Raw genomic sequence first — 23247 nt, 5'->3', positions numbered from 1 at the left:
TGAAATACAGCTAGGAGTAAGAACCTACCGACCACGACGTTTAACTTTCTAATAAACACAAATCAGTAGTTTCTATAGAAATTAGATGAGGGCTAATGACATAACAACTGACTGTTGGATAACTGCGTGTAACGTGACTCCAGCGCCACACTGTCAGTGACAGGCAAAACAACGATGGCGGCAAATACAAATTAGAATACATTCCACACAAAACGCTAATAACGAGCACACTTGTTACCTCCAAAATAAGGACTTAATAAGATACAACGAGAAATGGCAAATTATTGGTATATGTGACCGTTACTGTGCAGCTCCGGTGCTGTTTACTGCAAAAGAAAAAAAAAAAAACCTTCCCGACCTCGATTTCGGAGAGAATCCCTCACCAGGCTACACAGCTTCAAAGATGAAAGCGTACAAAAGAACTGACTACAGATACATCACATCTGGGTGGGTGAACAACCCGATCGAATGGCACTAACAGAGGAAGAAATTATTTGTTCTAATATAAATTATATACAGTACTGTATAAGAGTTTAACATATTTTGTTAACTAGACTTTTGTACTATACTCAGAAAAAAATAGATGTATAGGATTTTTCGGTATAAACAGCATCACAATTTAAGGATATATATAAAAAAACAACAACAACAACAACAACAAAAAAAAAAAAAACTAGGGAGCGACAGTAACTGAAATCTGTGGAACGTGTTCCTGTTATTAAAATCAACTTGTGACAGCTAAGTTAATGTAAAGTACTACGCTGTGCAAAAATGAACACAATGTTAACAATGTGGTAATTACGTACATAAACACTTATGTTTACTACGGAAGGCCATCTGGGTCAAAAATGCTTTGTGTACTGCAAGTTTCAAATATTTGCTACACGTACTCATTTGGACCAATAAGAGCACAGAAATGACTACGTGTACTAATTTTAGTTCTTTGCCGTTTACAAAAGACCCCGGCGATTATTGGAAGTTTTACGGTGACAGAAAAAACTAAAACAAAAAAACATACTAGAGGAAAAGTAAAGGCATATGAAAACATTGTACAAACAGAAGTTAAATAATTGGAAAGGCAAATTAAAAAAAGTATGTTTTGAAACGGATTTTAAAAATATTACAAAATTAATCTGCCTATCATCACAGACTCCATATTTAATCCCAGTCACAGCCCCGCTCTTTCTCATGCGTTTGCTTTTTCCTCCTCACTTTTTTCATGTGCCACGTGCCTCTGTGTCGGTCCCCTCTGGGGGGATAGTGAGTCTCACTTCCCTGACCGGGAGTTCCACTAATTCCACAGGTTCTTTGTGTGTTTAGAGGGAACCACCAGCCAGTTTTATCTTGCCTGAAGAAATGGCTCTGTCTTAACTTCCTCCGTTATTCTCCAGGGATGTAGCCCTCCTTTTCACTCTCCTGTTCTAGAGGCCAAGCCTCCAATCCTAAATTGTATTTCACATTTTAAAAGGAAGGATAACGTCAGACCGCTCCTCCCCCCCGTGAAAATATATATATATATATATATATATATATATATATATATATATATATATATATATATATATATATATATATATATATATATATTCCTTTTTTTTTTTTTTTTTTTTTTTTAAAACTTAAAAAAATGCCCAGGACTACTCCACACTTACGTTTGCTGGTTGCAAAAATTTTAATATCCAAAAGCAAGTAGACTTTATCAGTAATGATATAATAAGATAGCCTTTCATAATGCACCACAGGCTTATTTACAGTTGCAGGTATTACCACCCATAGTATTCCATGTAATTTCAGTGTTTAATTGGGGACCCTTTTAGCTACTGTTTCTTATACAGTGTTTTACTTCATTCATCATTGTGGATAACTGCAGTAAATAGTAAATAAGTATTATGGATGAAGTTCGTATTTATAAAACAGTACCATTTTGTCTGAGCACCAGAGTTTGATATATTTTAATAACTGAGCATTTGTTTTATTATCAGTTGGATTGTTTTAAGAAAAGGAAATACAAAAAAAAAAGCACAACAGATTTTGAATATCATGAGTTTGAGTATTTTATGTATTAATTTACATAACCTGGATATCTACTGATTGTGTTTTTTCATTTAAATGTATACAAGTAACTTCTATAGAATGAGGATGTCATTAATCACACATTTTGAACATTTTCCAGTTGTTGTATGAAACATGTTCCTGAACAGTGGCATATCTTCATTCACTGACTCACTATGGTCTGCTGAAAAGGAAAAAAAAAAGAAATCAGAAAAAATCACACAAATCTTACAAAGTAGGTAAACGTCTATTAGGATTGATGCTTTAGCAATGTGGTAGTCTGACTTTGAAGCCACAATATGGTTTTGTAATATGTGCATTTACCAGTCTGACTCACTTCTGAAAGTCTATAGTTCAAGTTTAAGAAGTCATGTTACTGGTGAAGCATCCATTTAAACCACCTACCATTGATGTTGTTTCTTCAAACATTCAAAATAATTTTGTTGTAACATATATTAACAATATACCTTTAATGCATTAGATTGATTTATTACATAAGTGCTGTACATGTTGTCTGTGTTCTTTACATTCTGTTTTTCTTGGAAATCATGATTTTTATCACTTACCCACTCCTTTTAGATTTACCATTCTTCAACCATACTACAAACTCTTTAGCACGTTTTTCTGTATTTACTGTAGTTGTTGGTGAACATTCCTTGAGAGTGACATTTCACATTTGTCAACTCTCTAGGGTCATCGCTTAGTTCCCCTTCTGTCATTCTGTCAGGAAAGGTTTTTTTTTTTTTTTGTTAAATGTCTTCATCATTTTCATGATAGCTTTAAGAATCATTCTCATTAATGTTTGTTTGTTGTTGCAGCATAGACTAGCCAACCAGTTCAGGCTACAACCAGTGTGTGGTGGCTTAAGATCTGATCTTATAAGACCTGTGACTGTGTCTGGCCTGACACATTTCTTTAGATGCTGCCCACTGTGTCAGCTTATGCTTAAGTCACCTACTTGCGATATTTTGCAACTCAAGATAGTAATAACTTGCCCTGGTGGTTTCAGTTAATAGGGATAGTTTTATTTTTCCAAGAAGAAAACATCACCTAGTTTTCTTGTTCTAGATTTTAATGGTAGAATATGTAAACCACACAGCCTCCTCTAATATTAAAAACACACTTTTAATGTAAAGTATAATAACTACAGAATTTAGTATCAGCATAGAGTACCGTGAATTAACTGGAACAAATGATCAAATCATGAGACAGTCATGGATCACTGTGCTTGCTGTGTTTCTTTTCAATCTTGATTAACTGATAAAACATTTTTTCATCACTTACCCACTCCTTTTGGATTTGCTGTGCTTTAACCACTCCACAAAGTCCTGTGCAGCTTTTTCTTCCAAGTATTTACTGTAGTCATTGGTGAACATCCCTTGTGAGTGACGTTTCACGTTTATAAGCTCTCTAGATTCATCAGTTGGTTCCTCTTCTGTCATTCTATCAGGAAGGAAGTGTTTTTTTTCTTTATTCATTTCTTCATCAAAACACTTGCATGGTAGATATAACAATTATTGTCATTTATGTTTATTACTTGATGACTGATTAAAGTAAAAACATTTGAATCTCTGCCTTACCTGTAGAGGTCTATGAAGCATGATGAGGTGAAGTAGCCCCCAAATGATGTTCCTACCCCACCCAAGGGAGTGCAAAAGGTAAATGCAGCACTCCCTGTGGGCCCCTAGTCAAGACAGGCAAGTGAGCACTCAATCCTGATGCACAGCTCACCCTGCACTCATGTGTTATTGCCTTTACTGGATGAAACACTGGGGACCCACTGCTATATTGTCTATTAACATGTATAGTTTTATTGTGCATAAAACAAACACAATGATTTTTATAGTAAAGTATGTATGTAGCTTCATAGTACTGGTGATATAGTTGTATAATGTTGTAAGTATATGTTCTGTAAGCTACTATACCTGTGTCAAGGAATTTAGAGCATGGTATGTACCTATTAGTGTTTTGTTTGCTAATATGTTCAGAAAAGTCAATATTTTTTATTTTGTTTATTTATAGGAGAATAATGATGTTACAGAATGTATTCTTGTTGCAGCTGTCTTGTATCTTTCTGCTGTATGTCCTTGTGAGGCGAGAGTGTATTAAATGGAATGTCCAGACAGTAATTTATGTGTACAGAAATAAAATAATTTATTTTTATTTTCTATACACCACCAAAAAGGATTAAATAACAAACGAAAAAAAACAAAATGGTGTGAGGGAAGGAGTGCAGGGGTGAAATCCAAAACAAACTGATGACACGTCTTTAATTTGTCTTCGTGGTGACCATACAACAAAAAAAAGACAAAAGAAATGTTAGTATTTCAAAAAAAACCCGCTGCACAAAACCAGTATCTCCCTTCACCCGTGACTCCTCCTACTTTTTCTTTCGGACCAACCCCGAACACAGTAGTACGTTCCCTTTAGTATGTAATGTCCCGCCTCTGTAGTCAGTGGAACACCAATCCCCAACCGACACGTGTCCTTATCCTTCACTTGACTCCAGTGGCTGGAATTTACATACTCGTACTTCCGCCCCTCACCAAGGTGCCGCCCCTCAAAAAGATGACTTTTGCCATGGTCACGAGATCTTGGTAAGGGAAGTCCCGAGTTGGTTTGATGCCTTCTACTGTCGGGAGGCTGAATCACAGACCGAAACCCCTTTGACTCATCACATATCCCACCCCTCAGAGTGGAGCCGAAGGAACACTCGGAAACCTCTAACCCTTCCCTTTTACCTCCCTCCCGGGAAAAAAAATCAGCATTTTGATGTAACTTACCCGCACGATACCTTATTTGAAAGGCGAAGGGTTGGAGCGCCAGGTACCACCGCGTAATCCTAGCGTTTGAATCCTTCATCGTGTCTAACCACTTTAAAGAAGCGTGATCTGTGATGAGTACAAAGGGTCGTCCCAGAAGATAGTATTTTAAAGATTCCACTGCCCATTTCACTGCCAGGCATTCTTTCTCCACTACCGAATACCTCTGTTCTCTGGGCAGTAACTTCCGACTGATGTATAGTATCGGGTGTTCTATACCATCTCTCTCCTGGGACAGAACCGCCCCCAGACCAGTCTGCGATGCATCTGTCTGCAGGACGAACTCTCGGCTGAAATCCGGGCTTATTAATGCTGGGGCCTGACTCAAATTAGTTTTAATAGATTCCAAGGCTGTCTGACACTCTGCACTCCACTTAACTTTATTTGGAGCGTTCTTTTTAGTGAGATCAGTGAGAGGGGCGGCTATAGTGGAAAAGTGTGGAATAAAGCGGCGGTAATAACCAGCCAACCCTAACAGTGATCTCACCTGGGTTTTCGTGGTAGGTACCGGTGAATCCAACAAAGCCTGGACTTTTGAAACCAACGGTTTCACTCTACCCTTACCCATTATGAAACCTAAATATTTAGTTTCTTCTTTTCCAATAGCGCACTTTGCCATGTTCGCTGTGAGCCCCGCCCTCCTCAGAGACTGTAAGACGGCTTCTAATCTAGTCAAATGTTCTCTCCAGGAAGAACTATAAATGACTACATCATCGATATACGCAGCTGCATACTCTCGATGAGGTTGTAAAACCCTGTCCATTAGTCTCTGAAAAGTAGCAGGCGCTCCATGAAGTCCGAACGGCATAGTACAAAATTGAAAAAGACCCTCTGGGGTTGAAAATGCCGTTTTCTCACGAGAGGCTTTCGTTAATGGAATTTGCCAATATCCTTTCGTCAGATCCAGAGTTGAAATAAACCGAGCTTGCCCCAGTTTGTCTAAGAGTTCATCTACTCGAGGCATGGGATATGCATCAAACTTGGAGATAGCATTCACCCTCCTAAAATCGATACATAATCGTAGTGACCCATCTGGCTTGTCTATTGGTACTATTGGGCTACACCACTCACTTCGGGAAGGTTCAATTACCCCAAGTTTCAACATACACTCCACCTCCCTTCGAACAGAATCTCTCCGACTCTCTGGAATGCGATACGGTCTCTGTCTAACTCTTAGACCTGGCGGAGTGATAATAGCATGTTCGATCAAATGCGTTCTTCCAGGCACGTTAGAAAACACATCACTGAACATTTTAATTAGATTGCTTACCTCTTCACGCTGATCAGGAGTTAATTGTTCCCCCATCGGGACCTCAATTGCTGACTCTGACTCAATTGAGGGTCCAAAATCCTCTCCCTCCTGTACAGGAGATATAAAATGGACTTCCCGTTCTTTCCACGGTTTCAGGAGATTAACATGATAAATTTGACTTTCTTTCCGACGCCCAGGCTGTCGGATCTCATAATTGACTTTACCAATTGCTCGAATAACCTGAAAGGGACCCTGCCATTTAGCAAACAACTTAGATTCCGATGAGGGCAACAATAACAACACTTTGTCTCCAGGTCGAAAGTTCCGAATTCTTGCATTTTTATTGTAGCTTTGTTGCTGCTTCTGCTGTGCCGCTTTGAGATTGTCATGTGCCAATCGACCGACTAATTCTAAGCGATCGCGTAACTGCAACACGTATTTTACTACATTTTTAGACTCCTTTGACTGTTCTTCCCAGCCTTCTCTTATGAGATCCAAGATACCCCGCGGCTGCCGACCGTACAAGAGCTCAAACGGGGAAAACCCCGTTGAGGATTGTGGTACCTCGCGAACTGCAAAGAGCAAGTAGGGAAGCAGTTTAGCCCAATTGCGTTTTTCTTGATCTACAAAGCGGCGCAACATATTTTTCAAAGTCTGATTAAATCGTTCAACAAGCCCATCCGTTTGTGGATGAAAAACTGAGGTTCTAATTGAACGAATTTTCAATAATTTATATAGTTGCTGAATACAGTCTGACATAAAATTAGTGCCCTGATCAGTGAGAATTTCTTTCGGGATTCCCACCCTAGAGAATATTTTTACCAATTCATTCGCTACAGCTATTGCATTCATAGAGCGTAAGGGAACAGCTTCTGGATATCTCGTTGCGTAGTCCACTACTACTAAAATATACCGATATCCTGACTCTGTTCCCTCCAGAGGGCCTACTAAATCTACACCAATCCTTTCAAACGGTACCCCAATAATTGGAAGTGGAACCAGAGGTGCGGGGCGAACTGACTTAGGGGCAGCTAATTGACATTCAGGACACTCCGATACATACTTCCGCACAAGACCATAAACCCCAGGCCAAAAAAACCGGGCCAGAATTCGTTCCTGAGTCTTTTCAGTTCCCAAATGACCTGAAAATGGAATGTCATGCGCCAATCTCATGACTTCTGACTGAAAAGGCCTAGGAACCAATAACTGTTTTACGAGCTGTCCCGTCCCGGGAGCCCGGGTTATTCTATATAATAAGTGCCCAGATACAGAAAAATGCGGAAATACCACCGGTTGTCCTTCCTGCATATCCTTCCCCTCGATATATCTAACCCGTTTCCAAGCATACTGTAACGTGGGATCATTTTGTTGTTCATATCCCAAGTCAATATCTCGGTCCCAATGGTTAGGTACACAGAGAGGAGTGTCTTTTATTACATGACCTTCCACCTCAGTAACCTCGCAGCCCCGGTTACACTGAATACCTACTCCCTTTCCTTGCCGTTTCAACGATTGGTTTACTTTTGTGTCAGACCCCTCCCCTTGTCGTCTCAGAGTTCCCTCATATTTTTCCACCCGACGCTCTCTTTTTGTTTTTCTTGGGCGGATTTTAGGGTTAAACAGGTCGGATTGCAACGGAAAAATCTCGCCAATTGTTTTCTCCTGTTGCTTTAATTGTCCCCTGGTAGAAACTAAGACCATTTCCCGACCTAAAATACGATCAAAAAACGGCCAGTCTCTTCCCAGGAGAACAGGGTATGGTAAACATTGCGCTACAGCCACTTTAACGCAAGCTGAATAATCACCTACAATAAGTCTAACTTTAGTGGTGGGATAAACCCGAGTTTCTCCATGAATACAGGAGATAGCCACTTTACCCTGTGGCTCCCAGGCTACCCCATCCAAGAGAGCTTGCCGAATCAATGTTTGTGCACACCCAGAGTCCGCAAATGCGTAAGTACTCTTTCCCCCGACCTGTACTCTTAACTGATAAGGGCCCTCCCGACATTCCCCAGTGTTCCTACCTGTTACTGCTGACCAGGATCTTGTCGCCAGGTCCACCTTTATTACTGGACAATTCCTGGCAATGTGTCCAGGCTCATTACATTGGTAGCACACTTGGTTAGGAGGCATCAACGGAGTTAATCTGTCCTGCGAGTCCGCGACCGGCAGGTTAGGGGGATTCTCTCTCGCCCAGGATGGGGCTAACCTCGACCTCCATGGTCTGAAGGTCCGGTTACCCCCTCTGGGCTTCATTGGTTGGTTGGTCCGAGTTAGTTTAGGGGCAGGAGTGGGGTCTGACCCGGCACCTTCGTTTGCGTCTTCGTAGGCCTCCGCCAGGAGGAGGGCATCCTCGAGAGTGGTAGGTCTATTCCTCTTAATCCACTCTCGATTCCCTGGCGGTAGTATAGACGCAAACTGTTCTATAACTATTTTCTGCACCAGTTCTTGGGGTGTATGTTCTTCTGGCCGCAGCCACCGGGTGCACTGATCTAAAAGATATTGTCCCGCAACCCGGGGCCGCATCCCCTTGGACAGCTGGTATTCCCGAAAACGGCGCCGGTATGTTTCCTCCGTGATCCCGAGGCGTGAGAGAATGGCTTCTTTAACTTTAACATAGTCCCCTGCATTCGTGGCCGTCAGGGCTCGATACGCTGCCTGAGCTTCCCCTGTCAGGCAGGGTGCCAATTTCATGGCCCAGTGTTCCCTAGGCCACTCTGCAGCCTCTGCCACTCTCTCAAAAGTAATCAAGAAAGCCTCGGGATCATCTTCCGAGGTCATCTTCTGAAGATTAGGCTGAGCTGCAAACATCCGGGCAACCGCTCTCTCTGATGTTGATATTGATAGTTTTTCTACCAGCTGTCCCAAGAACTGGGCGAGCTGTTCCAGGTGCCGTGTCTCTCTCTCCTCTCGCTTCTCCTCCTGCTCCCTAAACATTGTCAAAACTGTAGCTGGATCCATTTTCACTTCTGACACCACGTGTGAGGCGAGAGTGTATTAAATGGAATGTCCAGACAGTAATTTATGTGTACAGAAATAAAATAATTTATTTTTATTTTCTATACACACCAAAAAGGATTAAATAACAAACGAAAAAAAACAAAATGGTGTGAGGGAAGGAGTGCAGGGGTGAAATCCAAAACAAACTGATGACACGTCTTTAATTTGTCTTCGTCGTGACCATAAACAAAAAAAAGACAAAAGAAATGTTAGTATTTCAAAAAAACCCGCTGCACAAAATCAGTATCTCCCTTCACCGTGACTCCTCCTACTTTTTCTTTCGGACCAACCCCGAACACAGTAGTACGTTCCCTTTAGTATGTAATGTCCCGCCTCTGTAGTCAGTGGAACACCAATCCCCAACCGACACGTGTCCTTATCCTTCACTTGACTCCAGTGGCTGGAAGTTACATACTCGTACTTCCGCCCCTCACCAAGGTGCCGCCCCTCAAAAGATGACTTTTGCCATGGTCACGAGATCTTGGTAAGGGAAGTCCCGAGTTGGTTTGATGCCACCTACTGTCGGGAGGCTGAATCACAGACCGAAACCCCTTTGACTCATGTCCTGTTCGCATGCTGTAACAGTTGCTATAAGTCATGAAAACACATGTTGTAGGCAGGACCTAAGATATGAAATATATTTTTTTTAAGTCTGACATAGCACAACTTCTGATAAAAAAAAAATCTTACCCACAAACAGGGTAAACTTCACATGCTTTGTGAGTGACAGATGACATGTGATATCACTCTGGCTTCAGCAGTTGGTTCAGTTTCTGTAACTATCAATAACCTAGAAAAGGTGCATTGTATGATATATGAAAAAATTACAATTTTTTTTTGGTTAGTATTTGTATTTGTTGTTGCTGAAGAATGGTATTTGAGTTCCAATTTGCAGTACAGTGAAGTAATATTTTTGTTGAGTTTGGTCTTTGTAAATGCTAGAAACGAAATATTTAATTCATACAAAAATATATCGATTTTTAAAGATGTAGGCACTTTAACATCACTACAAAAACATTTTCATTAAGGATTTTCTACAAAATGTCAAAATACATATCTTTTAAAAAAAATTGTGTCATATCTAATATTATATATCTTTGCTTCATAACATTGTTGTGTTCTATTGCAAAAGATAAATATATATTTTTTGCATTTCTTTTGCTGATGCATGATATATTTCTTTAAAAATCTGTAAATAAACTACATAAAAATCCATGGAATTTATTAACTTTTTTTTTTTTTTGCTGAATAGTGAAAGAAAATGCAAGACAGTGTTCATCAAGCTTTATCTTCCCTTTCATGAAGACTGACTTATAGACATTATTGTTTTTAAATTCACACTTTTTAATTTTTAACATTTGGATTAAGCAAGGCTAGAAATTCTCTCTCCATTCCAAGTGTACATTTCAGCAAAATAGTCCAATACATAATTATTGTTGAGTTTGCTCATTGAAAATGCTAGAGTTCTATATATTTAATTTATTTTGTTGAAGCAGGTGGTTGTTTATAATCAGTCAAATAGCAGTCAAGCTACATAACTATGAAAGCAAAAATGTAAAACTGTAATTCAATTGAATTAATTTTCTTTTTTCAAGCAAGACAGTGTTCAACAGACATTACCTAGATGTATCTCCTATTTCTTGAAGCTGGATCTGCCAGCTACCTTGAATTATAATCAACAGCAGCAGTCCAGCCAGAGAGTGAATTCCTTTCATTGTGTTTTCCTGTGAAAGACAAAATCAAAACATCCACCATAAAGGTACTGTATTAGTGTGGTTGTTCAAATAGCATATTTTCGACTTACAACACTAAATATCTGGTCTACTGATCCATATAAAACAAAGCAAAATACATTTAAAGTATATATATATATATATATATATATATATATATATATATATATATATATATATATATATATATTATATATAATCTTTAAATGTATTTTGCTTCGGTTTCCTATTATATTAACAATAGTATAAGAAAGTGGCATTAATGAAGAATAAAGTTTTCAGTTTTGCTTACCTGTAAAAAGAAGAAAGGCTTTTCTGTTGCTTAAATTTTTCAGACTTCTGGAGTTGAGTCACTCACCTGCTTCTGCTCATCTTTATATAGGAGTGCCCTCTGATAGTCTAACCACTCATGGCTCCCCATTAGACTTTTTCAGTACACTCAGTTAAACACATTTATTTTACTTCCTTTGTGATTTGTATTTGTTCAAAGTAGCAATATTTAAAAGAGAAAGGCTGTCACTTAAATATTGAAACCAAATAGAAGATGCTTTCCTGACAAATAAAAAAAAGGTAAATGTTTGGTTTTGATTATTTTGCAATAAAGCACATTTAAAACTTCTTGGTGGGCTTCTTAGTGTCTGATCCGGTAAAGGCGCTCCGTGTGGAGTGCAGGATGCGCCCAAAAGCCTGGATTTCGCCAGTTTGAGTCCAGACTATTCCACTGCGGACAGTAGACAGGAGCTGCCAGGGGGTGGTGCACAATTGGCCGACCGCCACCCAGGGTGGTAGCTTAAGTCAACCAGGGTGTCCTAGGCTCACCGCCCACCAGGGACCCCTGTAGACTGGCCCAGCACCGCCTGTAAGCTGCACAGAGTTGCGTTGTCCCCCGATGCTTTAGCTTTGGGTTGGCTGCATGGCAGGCCTACAGAGTGAAATGAAGTGGTCGGCTGACAACACAAGCTTCGGAGGACAGCATGTGTTCATCTTCGCTGCTCCCGAGTCAGCGCAGGGGTGGTAGTGGTGGGCTGAGCCTAAATACACTTTGGGCATTTCAAATTGGGAGAAAAATGCGGTAAAAATTAATTGTCGACCACAAAATAAAAAAAAAATAAAAAAAATAGTATTTGCTGCTGGCTAATTTTAGTCGTGTAAATAAGCAATTATCATAACTATCTCACTTTATACTGTTAAATTGCAAGATACAAGATTTGACGACAGTGGCATGTCCTAATTTTAATAATATTTTGTGATACCTTAAAAAATGTTGGTCCAATTGTGTTTTAAAAAATTAGTAAAAAATAAAATAATAAAAAAAAAAGCATTATTGAAAAAAGTTAACTTTTTTAATTAATATATTATACATGCATTTTAATATTAACGTATATGAAATATGAATGTCCAGAAGTCATGGTGCTAGATAATTTACCATGGTAACAGTTAGGTTCCCTAACATTTTTCTGAGATTTATAAAATGCCTATACACTATTTCATCCAGCTAATTCTTCCTACAACGCTTGGAATAAACTTTATCACTTGAAAGACATCTTAATGCACAAATACGTTATGTTATTGTTAAAGTAAATATTGTAACATCCTTTTCCGACTGTCTATTTAGACGTGTAGGAACAGTCACACTTGGGAATTAATTATTAGAATGGCCCTTTACTGTATTTCAGGAAATACCAAATATAACATTTTTGGGCAGATTTTGAATATTCTTCCTTGAAGCAGAATTAGCTGTAATAGAGAAATACCATGTATCTCACCAGTCGAGCACCTGAAGTACATTCACTATGAAGATCTGACATGTACATTTTTGAAAAGAACAGATGTTATTAAACAAAAGCTATTTGCATGGCTTTCTTTCAGGTAATGTGTCATATCCTAGGTTGTTAGAGTGCCACAGGGCAGGCTACTGCATCCACGTCATAGTTGGACACAAATGACCACAATTACTTTTATTATGTATGACGATGCTTACCATACTTATCTGTAATTTACTATGCTTGCCTGCCTGTGATTCACCCTGCATTTTCTACAGTATGGTTAACTATAACAAGAAAAACTGGAGTAAACTTGTATGAGGCATTTTCAATTAACAGTCCAGCCCTGTGTTGAACGTGCCTGCCACCTACTGGTTGCAAACAGACAAACATAAATTAGCTACAATTCTTTAAAATACACCCTTTTTTGACAACTAATAAACATTTGTAAGGCAATTTGAATTATTTGGACACACTCCTTCACATACTGAATAAACTACATTCACAAAGCATCCTGGGAAGCCCTGTATGTACTCTGTGTTGCAGATATGCTGGTAGGATTGTACAGGATTGTTCCTGAAGCTGAATTAGTCCCTGTATTATTTTTCTTTTTTCTTTTTTTTTTTTGCCCTTTCTCACCTAATTCTGTGATCTGCACATTGTGTGATTAATTATTTTTTAATTCATGGGGTGAGAAGGGGATTGACCAATGTAAATCTTTATCATTTTAATTGCTGAAAAAAAGGTTTAGGGTAGTGTTTCATTATTTGTCTGTAACACACATATGATTATGGGTTAACTGTTTTTAATTGATGTAAAGGGGCAGCTGGCATAATAATTTTCTGTTCTGCTCCCAGTTATATTATTCCCTACCAGTTAGGAATATTCCCATCCACTGGGATGCAGTTAAGGCACATACATATATCAAATAGTACTGCTTATTCAATTTTGATGGCAATTTCTAAGAACAAGTTTTAGATCAGATCTAATATGGCTGTCATACTGAGGTCTTGTAACCTCTGAATTTACAGCTGCCTAGAGTCAGTGAACGCTGAGTTTCTGACTTACGGTTTGATACACATCTGTATTCTTTGATTTTGCATTATCAGTGTGTCAATTAAAAAAAAACCCTTTCAACTGTGGCATTTCTTTAACCTATGCATTGGGTCTTTATGGTCGGTAGATGATTCTCTCCATGAAGTTTCATTACATGTAGTCCTGTTAACATTACCATTACAGTGCCATATTCTTTTAGCCTCTGACCATATTATTAATACTAACCACTCACTTATAGATAGTGTCTTTTAAATGCTTAATTCAACTATTCTCTCAATAGATTACAAGTGGTATCCAGTAGAACATCTCATTACAGATCTGTTTCACTTTTCCATATTACTTCATGTTTACAAAGCATTCGATCAGATATGAGAAACTGCTTCGATTTTGTTCAGAAAAAAACTCCCATTTGTAGTTTTTCTCAAAATCATATGCAAATATTAGAGTTTCATTCCGGAAGATTTTAATGTGTTATATTGCAAAACCAATCAGAAATAAGCACTCACCTTTTTTTTTTTATTTATTTAACAAGACATCATCTCCCTGAATGCTTCGTTTCTCTAAATAAATATGAATCACAAAGTAGAACTAAGTGGTTTGATGAGTATGTATAAAATCCCCAATGCTTATCCACTTGAGTAGCACACTACTATATAAAACCAAGCAGATGCAGGAAGGTTCACGAAACATTTTCAGGGAGCCAGAAGAAGCAACACCCCTACTGTTAATTTATATTACAATACAGGTAAGAAAAATTATATTCCTCATCAAAATTTCTTTATCAATGATCAGTGCATGCTGTAATTTGGTCCTTAAAAAAAGGTATGACCATAAGCATGTTCTTTTTATTTATTAATTAATTTATTTTTTATAGGAAAACACAATGAAAGGAATTCACTCTCTGGCTGGACTGCTGCTGTGGTTTATTGTTCAAGGTAGCTGGCAGATCCCTCTTCAGGAAAGAGAGGATAAGCCGAGGTAAAGCCTGATGAATACTGTCTTGATAACTTATATGAAATATGAATTTATATGTTGCATTTTTTACATGCCAGCTTATTGTTTTCTTATTTGTATGCTGTACAGGTATGTATTATTTTGCATGCAGTTTGCTTCATATTTAACTTGTTTTAAACAACTACAAATTATAAAGAACTGCAAAATAAGATTATATCTCCTGATTCAACATTGTAAAGAAAAGTAAATCTATTTTCCATTGAATTATGAAATATAATATTAGGATAATTATTTTGTTAGTTTTTGTTATAATTTAAATGAGCAAAAATCCAATTTGCCCTATTTAAAATATATATTTATTTGTATTACTTATTGTGAAGTTGCACTAGGCTAAACAGTTGTTTAAAAATACATATACAGTTCTGGAATTTTCAATAACAGAGCTTAACAGTACATAAAAACTCAATTTTATATATTATTGTACAGATCTACATATCTATCATATATATATATATATATATATATATATATATAAATATATATATATATATATAATATATATAATATTTTGTAAAACATGTTAGGACATCTGTAGTGTACCATCGGTACCCCATGGGGGTTGTTTCGTTATACTCAATCATATTATATATATATATATATATATATATATATATATATATATATATATATATATATATATATATATATATATATATATATATATATATATATATATATATATATATATATGTATGTATGTATGTATTCTTTGATTTTCTAGGTTTTTGAAAATGAGAGAAGCTGAACTATCTGATGAAGCCAGAGAGCTTTCACACGTCAAACGTCATTCACAAGGCATGTTCACCAACGATTACAGCAAATATCTGGAAGAAAAACTGGCTCAAGAGTTTGTGGAGTGGTTAAAGAATGGTAAATCCAAAAGGAGTGGGTACGTGATTCAAATCTGGATATTCATCTGTTTATTTGTCACTTTGTATCAAGACTTTTCAAGCTAAAATTACAATTGTACTGAAAAAGTGGCTTATTTAATATCTAAAAACCTGAAACTACATACATATACTATATACAATTCACAAAACGTAACCCTATTAACTGGTCTGAAAATATTAACAGACAAAACACACGGTACCACAGATGCTTTTGTCATTTACTAGAAAAGTGCTTTGTTTTTAAGAAAGTTAATAATATTCATTAAGTTATGTACAAGCAATGTTATATATATAGCTTGTAATTTTTTATATTAAAGTGGGATAGTCACAGTAATATAAATGCAATGTGAAAATGTAGGTACAATAAGTAATGGCTGACAAGGATAGGTTACAATTATAGTTAACATAACTTTTGACTGCAAAAACATACAAAATAACTAAAGAATTTCAAAAAGAAAGATAAAAAAAAAACATTTACTCAGTAAAGAGTGACTTGTTTACCTTCTTATTATTGAGTAAACCTTTATTTAACTGCTCCCTTTCCGAGATTTGTGTAGGCCTACTCGGTATTAAAACCTGTTTTCTTTCCAGGGAAATCACAAATCAGCATGCTGATGGTACCTACACCATTGATTTCAGCTCCTTCCTGCAGGACCAGGCTGCCAGAGACTTTGTTTCTTGGCTGAAGAAAGGGCAAGGCAGAAGAGAGTAAGATTTGATATTTTCAATAAACTGTCTAAATATAGTAAATCTTTGCATAATCAAAGGATTTAATCACATATTTATTTATTTTAAATGGTATGTCTGCTTATTTAACTGCTACTGCAAAACCAGAATAATATAACAAAATTATATAAGCACACAATGGATACTGTTCAAGCTTTATATAATTTAATATTCATGAAACTGCTCTTGAATGTTTGAAGGAAGCCAACAACAGTTTGGTGAATATTATTCATAAAACAGAAAGCTTCGTGAATAGGGCCTAATGTGCCTAGTGAGTACTCTAGACAAATGTAATCTTATTTCCTAAAATAAAAAAAAGGTTTTGAGTACTTACAGTTTTTACTTAAAGCACAATTCCTTTGTAAGTTTGCAATAAACATTGATCTTTCATTTCACCTTAAACGGAAGGCATAACACTGAGGTTGTATTTCTGTCTCTGAGTTGTATTTATTGTACCTATTCAGAATAAAAACGTATTAACCCTTTCTATAATAACAACAATCAAATATGTTTAAAAATGGGGAAATGTGATAAATGATGTACTTCATTCAATTGTATTTTTTTCATATATATATATATATATATATATATATATATATATATATATATATATATATATATATATATATATATATATATATATATATATATATATATATATATATATATATATATATATATATATATATGTTTTTGTATTGTAAATATGCCTCACATGTGTCTCACTGGAAAGCAGTGTGGCTGAAGAACTGCGTAAAAGACATGGAGACGGAAGCTTCACACACGACATGACGACAGCTCTAGACAGCATTGCTGCTAAAGAGTTCCTAAACTGGGTCATGAACTCCAAACCATCAGAGGCAAGGTAAAGATATGAATTTGAACTTGACAGAAAAATGATTGTCACCTTGTGAATATGTCAATAAACCAGTGAATACTCACAGCATAAACTTAAAAGCATTCCACTCAACAGTAAGTGCTGATTTTACAACACTGGAATACAATGAGTAGTATAATTCAGTTTTTTTTTTCTTTATTAAGATGGAAAAGACCCCTGTATGTTACTGTAACTAGGCTGTGTGTTATGTAGAACACACAATTAAACATTACAACCTAAACTGTCAAATTTGTTGTGTGACTTATTCTTTTTTTTTTTTCAGCAGTCTTTAGTATCGGTGAATGAAGAAATACCATTGATCGGGAAAATGCTTCAAAACTGAAAATTGTTCAAAATATGTGTTCTACAATTGACATTTGATCTCACTTAAGCCATGCCACTAATGAATGCTGTGCGGTAACTAAAATGCAACACTGTGTCAAGATTGTAAAAGGAAACAAATAAGATCTCAGTGTAACTACACCTCATCAACTCTGCAGCGTATCAAAGGTGAAAAGCAATACTGCCTACCTTCTTTCTATTTATGAAGTTATTTTTCTATAAAATTGGTTTGTATATACAGTATGTGCATTCGCTATGTTTGTAGAGCAAATTTAAATAACTGCATTCCTTATACAATTGTTTCAAAAAGCATTAAATTCTTGGCATAAATAAACATTTTCATGAGATTCAAAATCTCTTTTTTCCTATTATATTCTTCAGTTATTTGACACATATAAGTATTGTCAAAATCCTTGGTAGTTATATTGCCCTAATAAACATGGTTTTATTTGCATTCTGTTTTTTGTTTAACAGCATATGTGTGCTTTATATACACTATATGCGTACAAATAATGTTCACAAACTAGAAGAAATGTTACTCTTCAAACTTGCACAGATGGTGCTATGTGACAGTTTACATGATGGATAGACAGTGGCTCCCAAGGGCTGGACAAGTCTGGGCTGAAAGTCAGACCATGGGAATAAAGCCTGATTCACCATTAGTCAGTCAACAAATAATTTCTTGTCACAATGCTATTGAAACAGAAATTAGACATTTGTTGCAAAAAGACATTGAATCAATTTTCTGTCTACCAGTGTTATTTAGATTTTCTTTTATTCATGGAGCATTCTCGATTGGAAACGTTTGTTTTTTATTATTTTGGCAAGAAAAAAATCTGTATTACAGTATATACTTTTAAAAGATGCAATTATTTAAACCAACACAAACATTCTTTCTCGGCATTGCACATTTCTTTGTCATTTTAAAGGTACTTAGTTACATTTTCAGAATATTTAATTTCTTACCTGTTTAATTCCCTGCTACTGTATGTGCACAATTTGTGAAGTCAGGTGGTATTAGAATTGACCACTGCGGATGAGAAACTGTAAATTCTGCCCCTTTTGCAAGTGATGCATCTGTGAGTTATGGAAAAATAGCATGTCTATATAAAAACGAAAGCTTTCCATATAAAATTTGAGCACAATTACAGCTGCACACACCATTTTTCTAAGCACCTCAATGTTTTGAACTCGACAGTTAGAAACACACAGACAAAGGGGAGCATAGGGCGATGTCAGCCTATTTTAATGATATAAATAGTGGAAGATCTTAGAGTGCTAACCCAGGCTGCAAATCTATTATACTTTATTTTGGAATATGGCATGCATTTTAAGCACACTCCTATGACTGAGGAGTGATCAGACTATGTAAGCAACAACTAAGGTATCGGATGCAGAAGTTTATAGTATCTGTAGTGTTTTTCATTTTTCAAATATTTAAATATTCTTTAATGAAAAAACAATTGAAGAACCAATAGATTACCAAAAATGGGTGACCACAAATAATGCAAATACAGTTTAGAATTAAGAAAATAATTTTAAAACACTGGTCGGTATTCTTTTAATAACTAAAATTAATTTATGCATACCTCGTATTTTTTATTGTTTAATACTGTTAATGTTAATGGATGAATTTATAATCTCTGGGGGAAAACACCAGCAGGATTAATTGTAGCCATAGAGGTGGTTCAAGGGGTTGGAGCAAGCACTCCTCTCCTATCTTCAACCAACCTGCTATTTAAACCCTAGTTCAAGGTCCTCAATCCTCCCCTCTGAGGCCCAGCAGTGCCAGCCTCACCTCCTCAGGGGCGGTTCTTAGCAAGCCTGAGAGGGACATCCAGCCAAAAACATGCAACAACCAGTACACAAGCACAAACCAATCTGTTCCTGCCTTCCAGTGAATGCAAAGTTAAATAAAAATTATTTTATCCCCTGCTTTTTAGATCAGTAAAATAGAGCACAAAAAATATCCAAATATTTTGGATATTATGAAAAAGTTTATTTAAGCATAGCATTAAATACTCTTAAAACTTTGGATTATGCATTTTTGAAACACTTGTGTAAGGGATTTTTTTAATATATATATATATATATATTTGCATCTATCCTAAATATTTACTGATTGGGTTTATTAATTCACATATATACAAATCAACTGTATAGAAAAATAATTCCATGACTAGAAGGTAACCGGGAGACTATTTGCTTTTCATACGGAGCAGCTGAGTTGAGGAGATGTGCTTCTTTTTTCAAGATGTAACAGTGTATTTCCTGTAGACATTTATTTATTTGTAGAATCTTAACACAATAATACATGTACTTATTTAATTGCATGCAAAGCAGTATTGGTTCCAGGGTAATTTGAACACAGACTTGAAGGTTTTCCAGTTGTGGCAAATGTTGTATGAAACATTTTTCCTGAACAAAGGTATTTCTTCTTTCACGGATACTCAATAAAAAAAGAAAACAAAAATCAGAAGTCACACAACAAATCTCATAGTTTAGGTTATAAGGTTTTATTATCGGTTCTACAATATCTAGTTCTCATGTTGTTAAATACTCAGAGGTATAATCGTAAGGCTGTTCATACAATGCTTCTTGTTTTATATGATTCGAATGCATGTAAAGTAAAGTAGGGTATTTTTGTAAAATTAGTATGACTACCTCACAAAAAAGATAATTAATTGATTCATTAAAAAAAACTAAAAAACAACTAAGAACATAATACGTGAATGATTCAACAATTTCCAGTATTTTATCAAAAAGGATCTTTAAAATGATATTAAATAAATTAAGTAAACATTTCTACCTTGCTTCTGAAGGTTTAGAGTTCATGACCCAGTTTAGGAACTCTTTAGCAGCAGTGTTGTCTAGAACTGTATTAACTTCACTGGTGTAGGTTCCGTCTACATAAATCTTCAGCCACAATGCTTTCCTGCAGATAACTAAACATTTACAGTATTGAATTTCAATTAGGATATATACTGTATATACAACATATGAATACAAATATATACAATATAGTTAATAACTGAAGCTCCAAGAGCCCATATTTGAAGTTTCTGATGGGCCACAACTGTAATAAGATCTGGTTCTTACTCTGACTCAGGAGCATGGATTCTGCTCAGTATGCTTTTGTACCATAACGTAACATATTTTTGTCAAGACTTTGATAAATCCAGATGACATGGAATTACACAGATGGCTTGAAGTAATATTAACTATAGGGTAAAAAATTGAATCAGTGATTTTAAATGGCAGCTTTCTTAGGAAATACATTGTGTAAATGTAAAACTTTTCTGTAGTTTACATGTTTCCTGATTGTAGCATCTGACTAACAAGGCATGACATAACAACAGACGGACAGATGTGGAATTCTTGCCTTTAATTCCGCAGGGTTTACTAAAAAAATAAATCTTACTCTCTTTTGCCCCTTCCTTTCTTCAGCCAAGAAACAAATTCCTTGGCAGCCTGGTCCTGCAGGAAGGAGCTGATATCACTGGTGTAGGTCCCATCAGCATGGCGTCTTGTCATTCCTCTCGAAGAAAACGGGTTTCAATGTAATGCACAATCAACAGCCACAGTTATATCTGCTCCTATTTAGATGTTTAAAATAGACCCCATGATCTTATATTTACAGTTCTTGCTTTTATACATTATTCTAAAAGATATTGAAATGCAGGGCTATTAGGAAAGCAATCCTCACAGAAAAGGAGAGCTGCCATCTCAGAATAGTTAATAAATGTGTTTATGTTGTGCAAATATCATTCAGATATCATTTTTTTGACTATGTTCTCACAGAGAACATGAGAGTCACATTTAGTTTAAATATAGTATATGTATTCGTGTTTGACAAAGCACTGCTTCAGTACATTTGGAGTTATTTTCTTTTGTATTAGTTCAACAGTCTTTATGTTAAACATTTTGAATTTAATCACTTACCCTCTCCTTTTGGAGTTTATTAACCACTGAACAAACTCTTGAGCATGTTTTGCTTCCAAATAGTATTGTACTCATTGGTGAATGTGTCTTGTGAGTGACGCTTCACATATAAAAGCTCTTCAGACTCATCAATTGATTCAGCTTCTGTCATTTTCAATAACCTAGAAAAGTATTTTTTTGGTATTAGAAAAACACTTGCATAATACATTACTTACTATTCAAGTATGTTTTTGCTGTTGTTTGAACTTGATGACTATTTAAATTCACTTTTTCAAAAAAAAAGCAAGGCTAAAAATTCAATCTCCATCTCAAATGCACATTTCAGCAAAATAGTCCAATACATAATTATTGTTGAGTTTGGTCATTGAAAATGCTAGAAGTCTAAATTATATAAAGCAACTTTATACTACAATAACATTACAGTATCACAACTTTTACCAACAGTAATTCATGAAAAAAAAAAACAAAAAAAAAAAAACATTAATAAATGATTATTTCTTACCTGTATTTCAATGTGGACGAAAAGAAAAAAGACTTCTCTTCTGGTCCCCTGGAACATCATGGATGCACCTGCATCTGCACAGCTTTATATAGGAGTGTACCAACAACCTACTCTCACAACCTCATATTCACTTATTACACTTCAATACACTCTGCTCAATACATTCATACTTTCTTCAAGAAAAGCTGTCACTAGAAATCAAACAGCATACAGGATGCTTTCCTGTCAAATAAATCCCTTCTGAATGACACTTTAATATTTCTATATGGTACTAATGAATGAATTATCTATTATTCACAATTTAACATTTTGAATATTTAACTTTATTAAATATAGATTGTAAACTGACTTTTGCTGCTCAATTAGGTTCATACTGGTGAAAATGAAGAAATATTTTAACATATAATACATTTTTTTTTTGTTTAAAGAAAAGTTTTAGATTTAGTGTTAGTTACAGAAATGCAATATACTGAATTAAAAAAAAAAAAATAAGGAATGAAGATGTCTCGATCATACAGGATCATACAGTCCAGCTCATATAGACAATTTATTCTTTTTTTCACCTAGGGAACACTAACTGTGTCTGACATGAAAGATTTGTGGAAAGTGACTTGATTGTGCCGCATTCGTTTCAGCCCAATGCGTGAAGTCTCAGATTTTGTGAGCAATGCTATTGTTCTTTACAGAACTGCAACTATCATCAATTTCTTGGCTTATTATGATGGAAAAGTTATCATTGAATCTGCTTAAAAATAAACACTTTCTAGTTTTTACAATCAATTGGTTATTTTAAATCAATTCCAATAAAAGTGACCAGGGGGACAAACATAAATCCAGGAAACAAATGGAGTTTAGAAAAAGGGGCATTCAGAACAGAAAATAGGAGACACTTTTTTACACAGAGAATTGTGAGGGTCTGGAATCAACTCCCCAGTAATGTTGTTGAAGCTGACACCCTGGGATCCTTCAAGAAGCTGCTTGATGAGATTTTGGGATCAATAAGCTACTAACAACCAAACGAGCAAGATGGGCCGAATGGCCTCCTCTCGTTTGTAAACTTTCTTATGTTCTTATGTTCTTATGAAAAAGGACAGTGGCAAAGAATTGATTATGTGGTGACTTTAATCAATGGTCTTGAGAATAAGATTGGGCAACCTTTGCCCTTCCTAACCTGGGTCTGAGTCCAAGTCCATTACATTGCTTTACTTAATACTGACTATGATGCAGCCATATTTCTATTTAATCCAGGCTTTGTTTTTACCAATGCGGCCTCCAG

At 35.9% G+C, this 23247-nt stretch overlaps 2 protein-coding genes across 3 annotated transcripts; one reads left to right on the top strand and one right to left on the bottom strand.

Annotated features, from left to right (window-relative positions):
• Window positions 1-14558: 14558 nt before the first annotated feature.
• On the top strand, window positions 14559-17832 carry LOC121322273 (pro-glucagon-like). Of its 2 annotated transcripts, none has more exons than XM_041261988.1 (5): window positions 14559-14656; window positions 15414-15581; window positions 16174-16290; window positions 17045-17173; window positions 17469-17832. In XM_041261988.1, the coding sequence occupies exons 1-5, from the start codon at window positions 14562-14564 to the stop codon at window positions 17476-17478; spliced, it is 519 nt and encodes a 172-aa protein (XP_041117922.1). In that variant the 5' UTR covers window positions 14559-14561; the 3' UTR covers window positions 17479-17832. The 2 variants fall into 2 exon arrangements, with proteins under 2 accessions (XP_041117922.1, XP_041117921.1); XM_041261987.1 differs by having other exon boundaries at window positions 17042-17173.
• Window positions 17833-20332: 2500 nt separating this feature from the next.
• On the bottom strand, window positions 20333-21620 carry LOC121321954 (pro-glucagon-like). Its single transcript, XM_041261341.1, is given in 4 exon segments — window positions 20333-20462; window positions 20949-21065; window positions 21470-21533; window positions 21536-21620. Coding segments are annotated over 4 exon segments (396 nt in total).
• Window positions 21621-23247: the final 1627 nt, after the last annotated feature.

This window comes from Polyodon spathula, chromosome 10 (genome assembly GCF_017654505.1).
Source record: "Polyodon spathula isolate WHYD16114869_AA chromosome 10, ASM1765450v1, whole genome shotgun sequence".
NCBI classification, from domain to species: domain Eukaryota; kingdom Metazoa; phylum Chordata; class Actinopteri; order Acipenseriformes; family Polyodontidae; genus Polyodon; species Polyodon spathula.
Note: the sequence above shows the minus strand (reverse complement) of the source record. Positions and strands in the feature narration are given on the sequence as shown.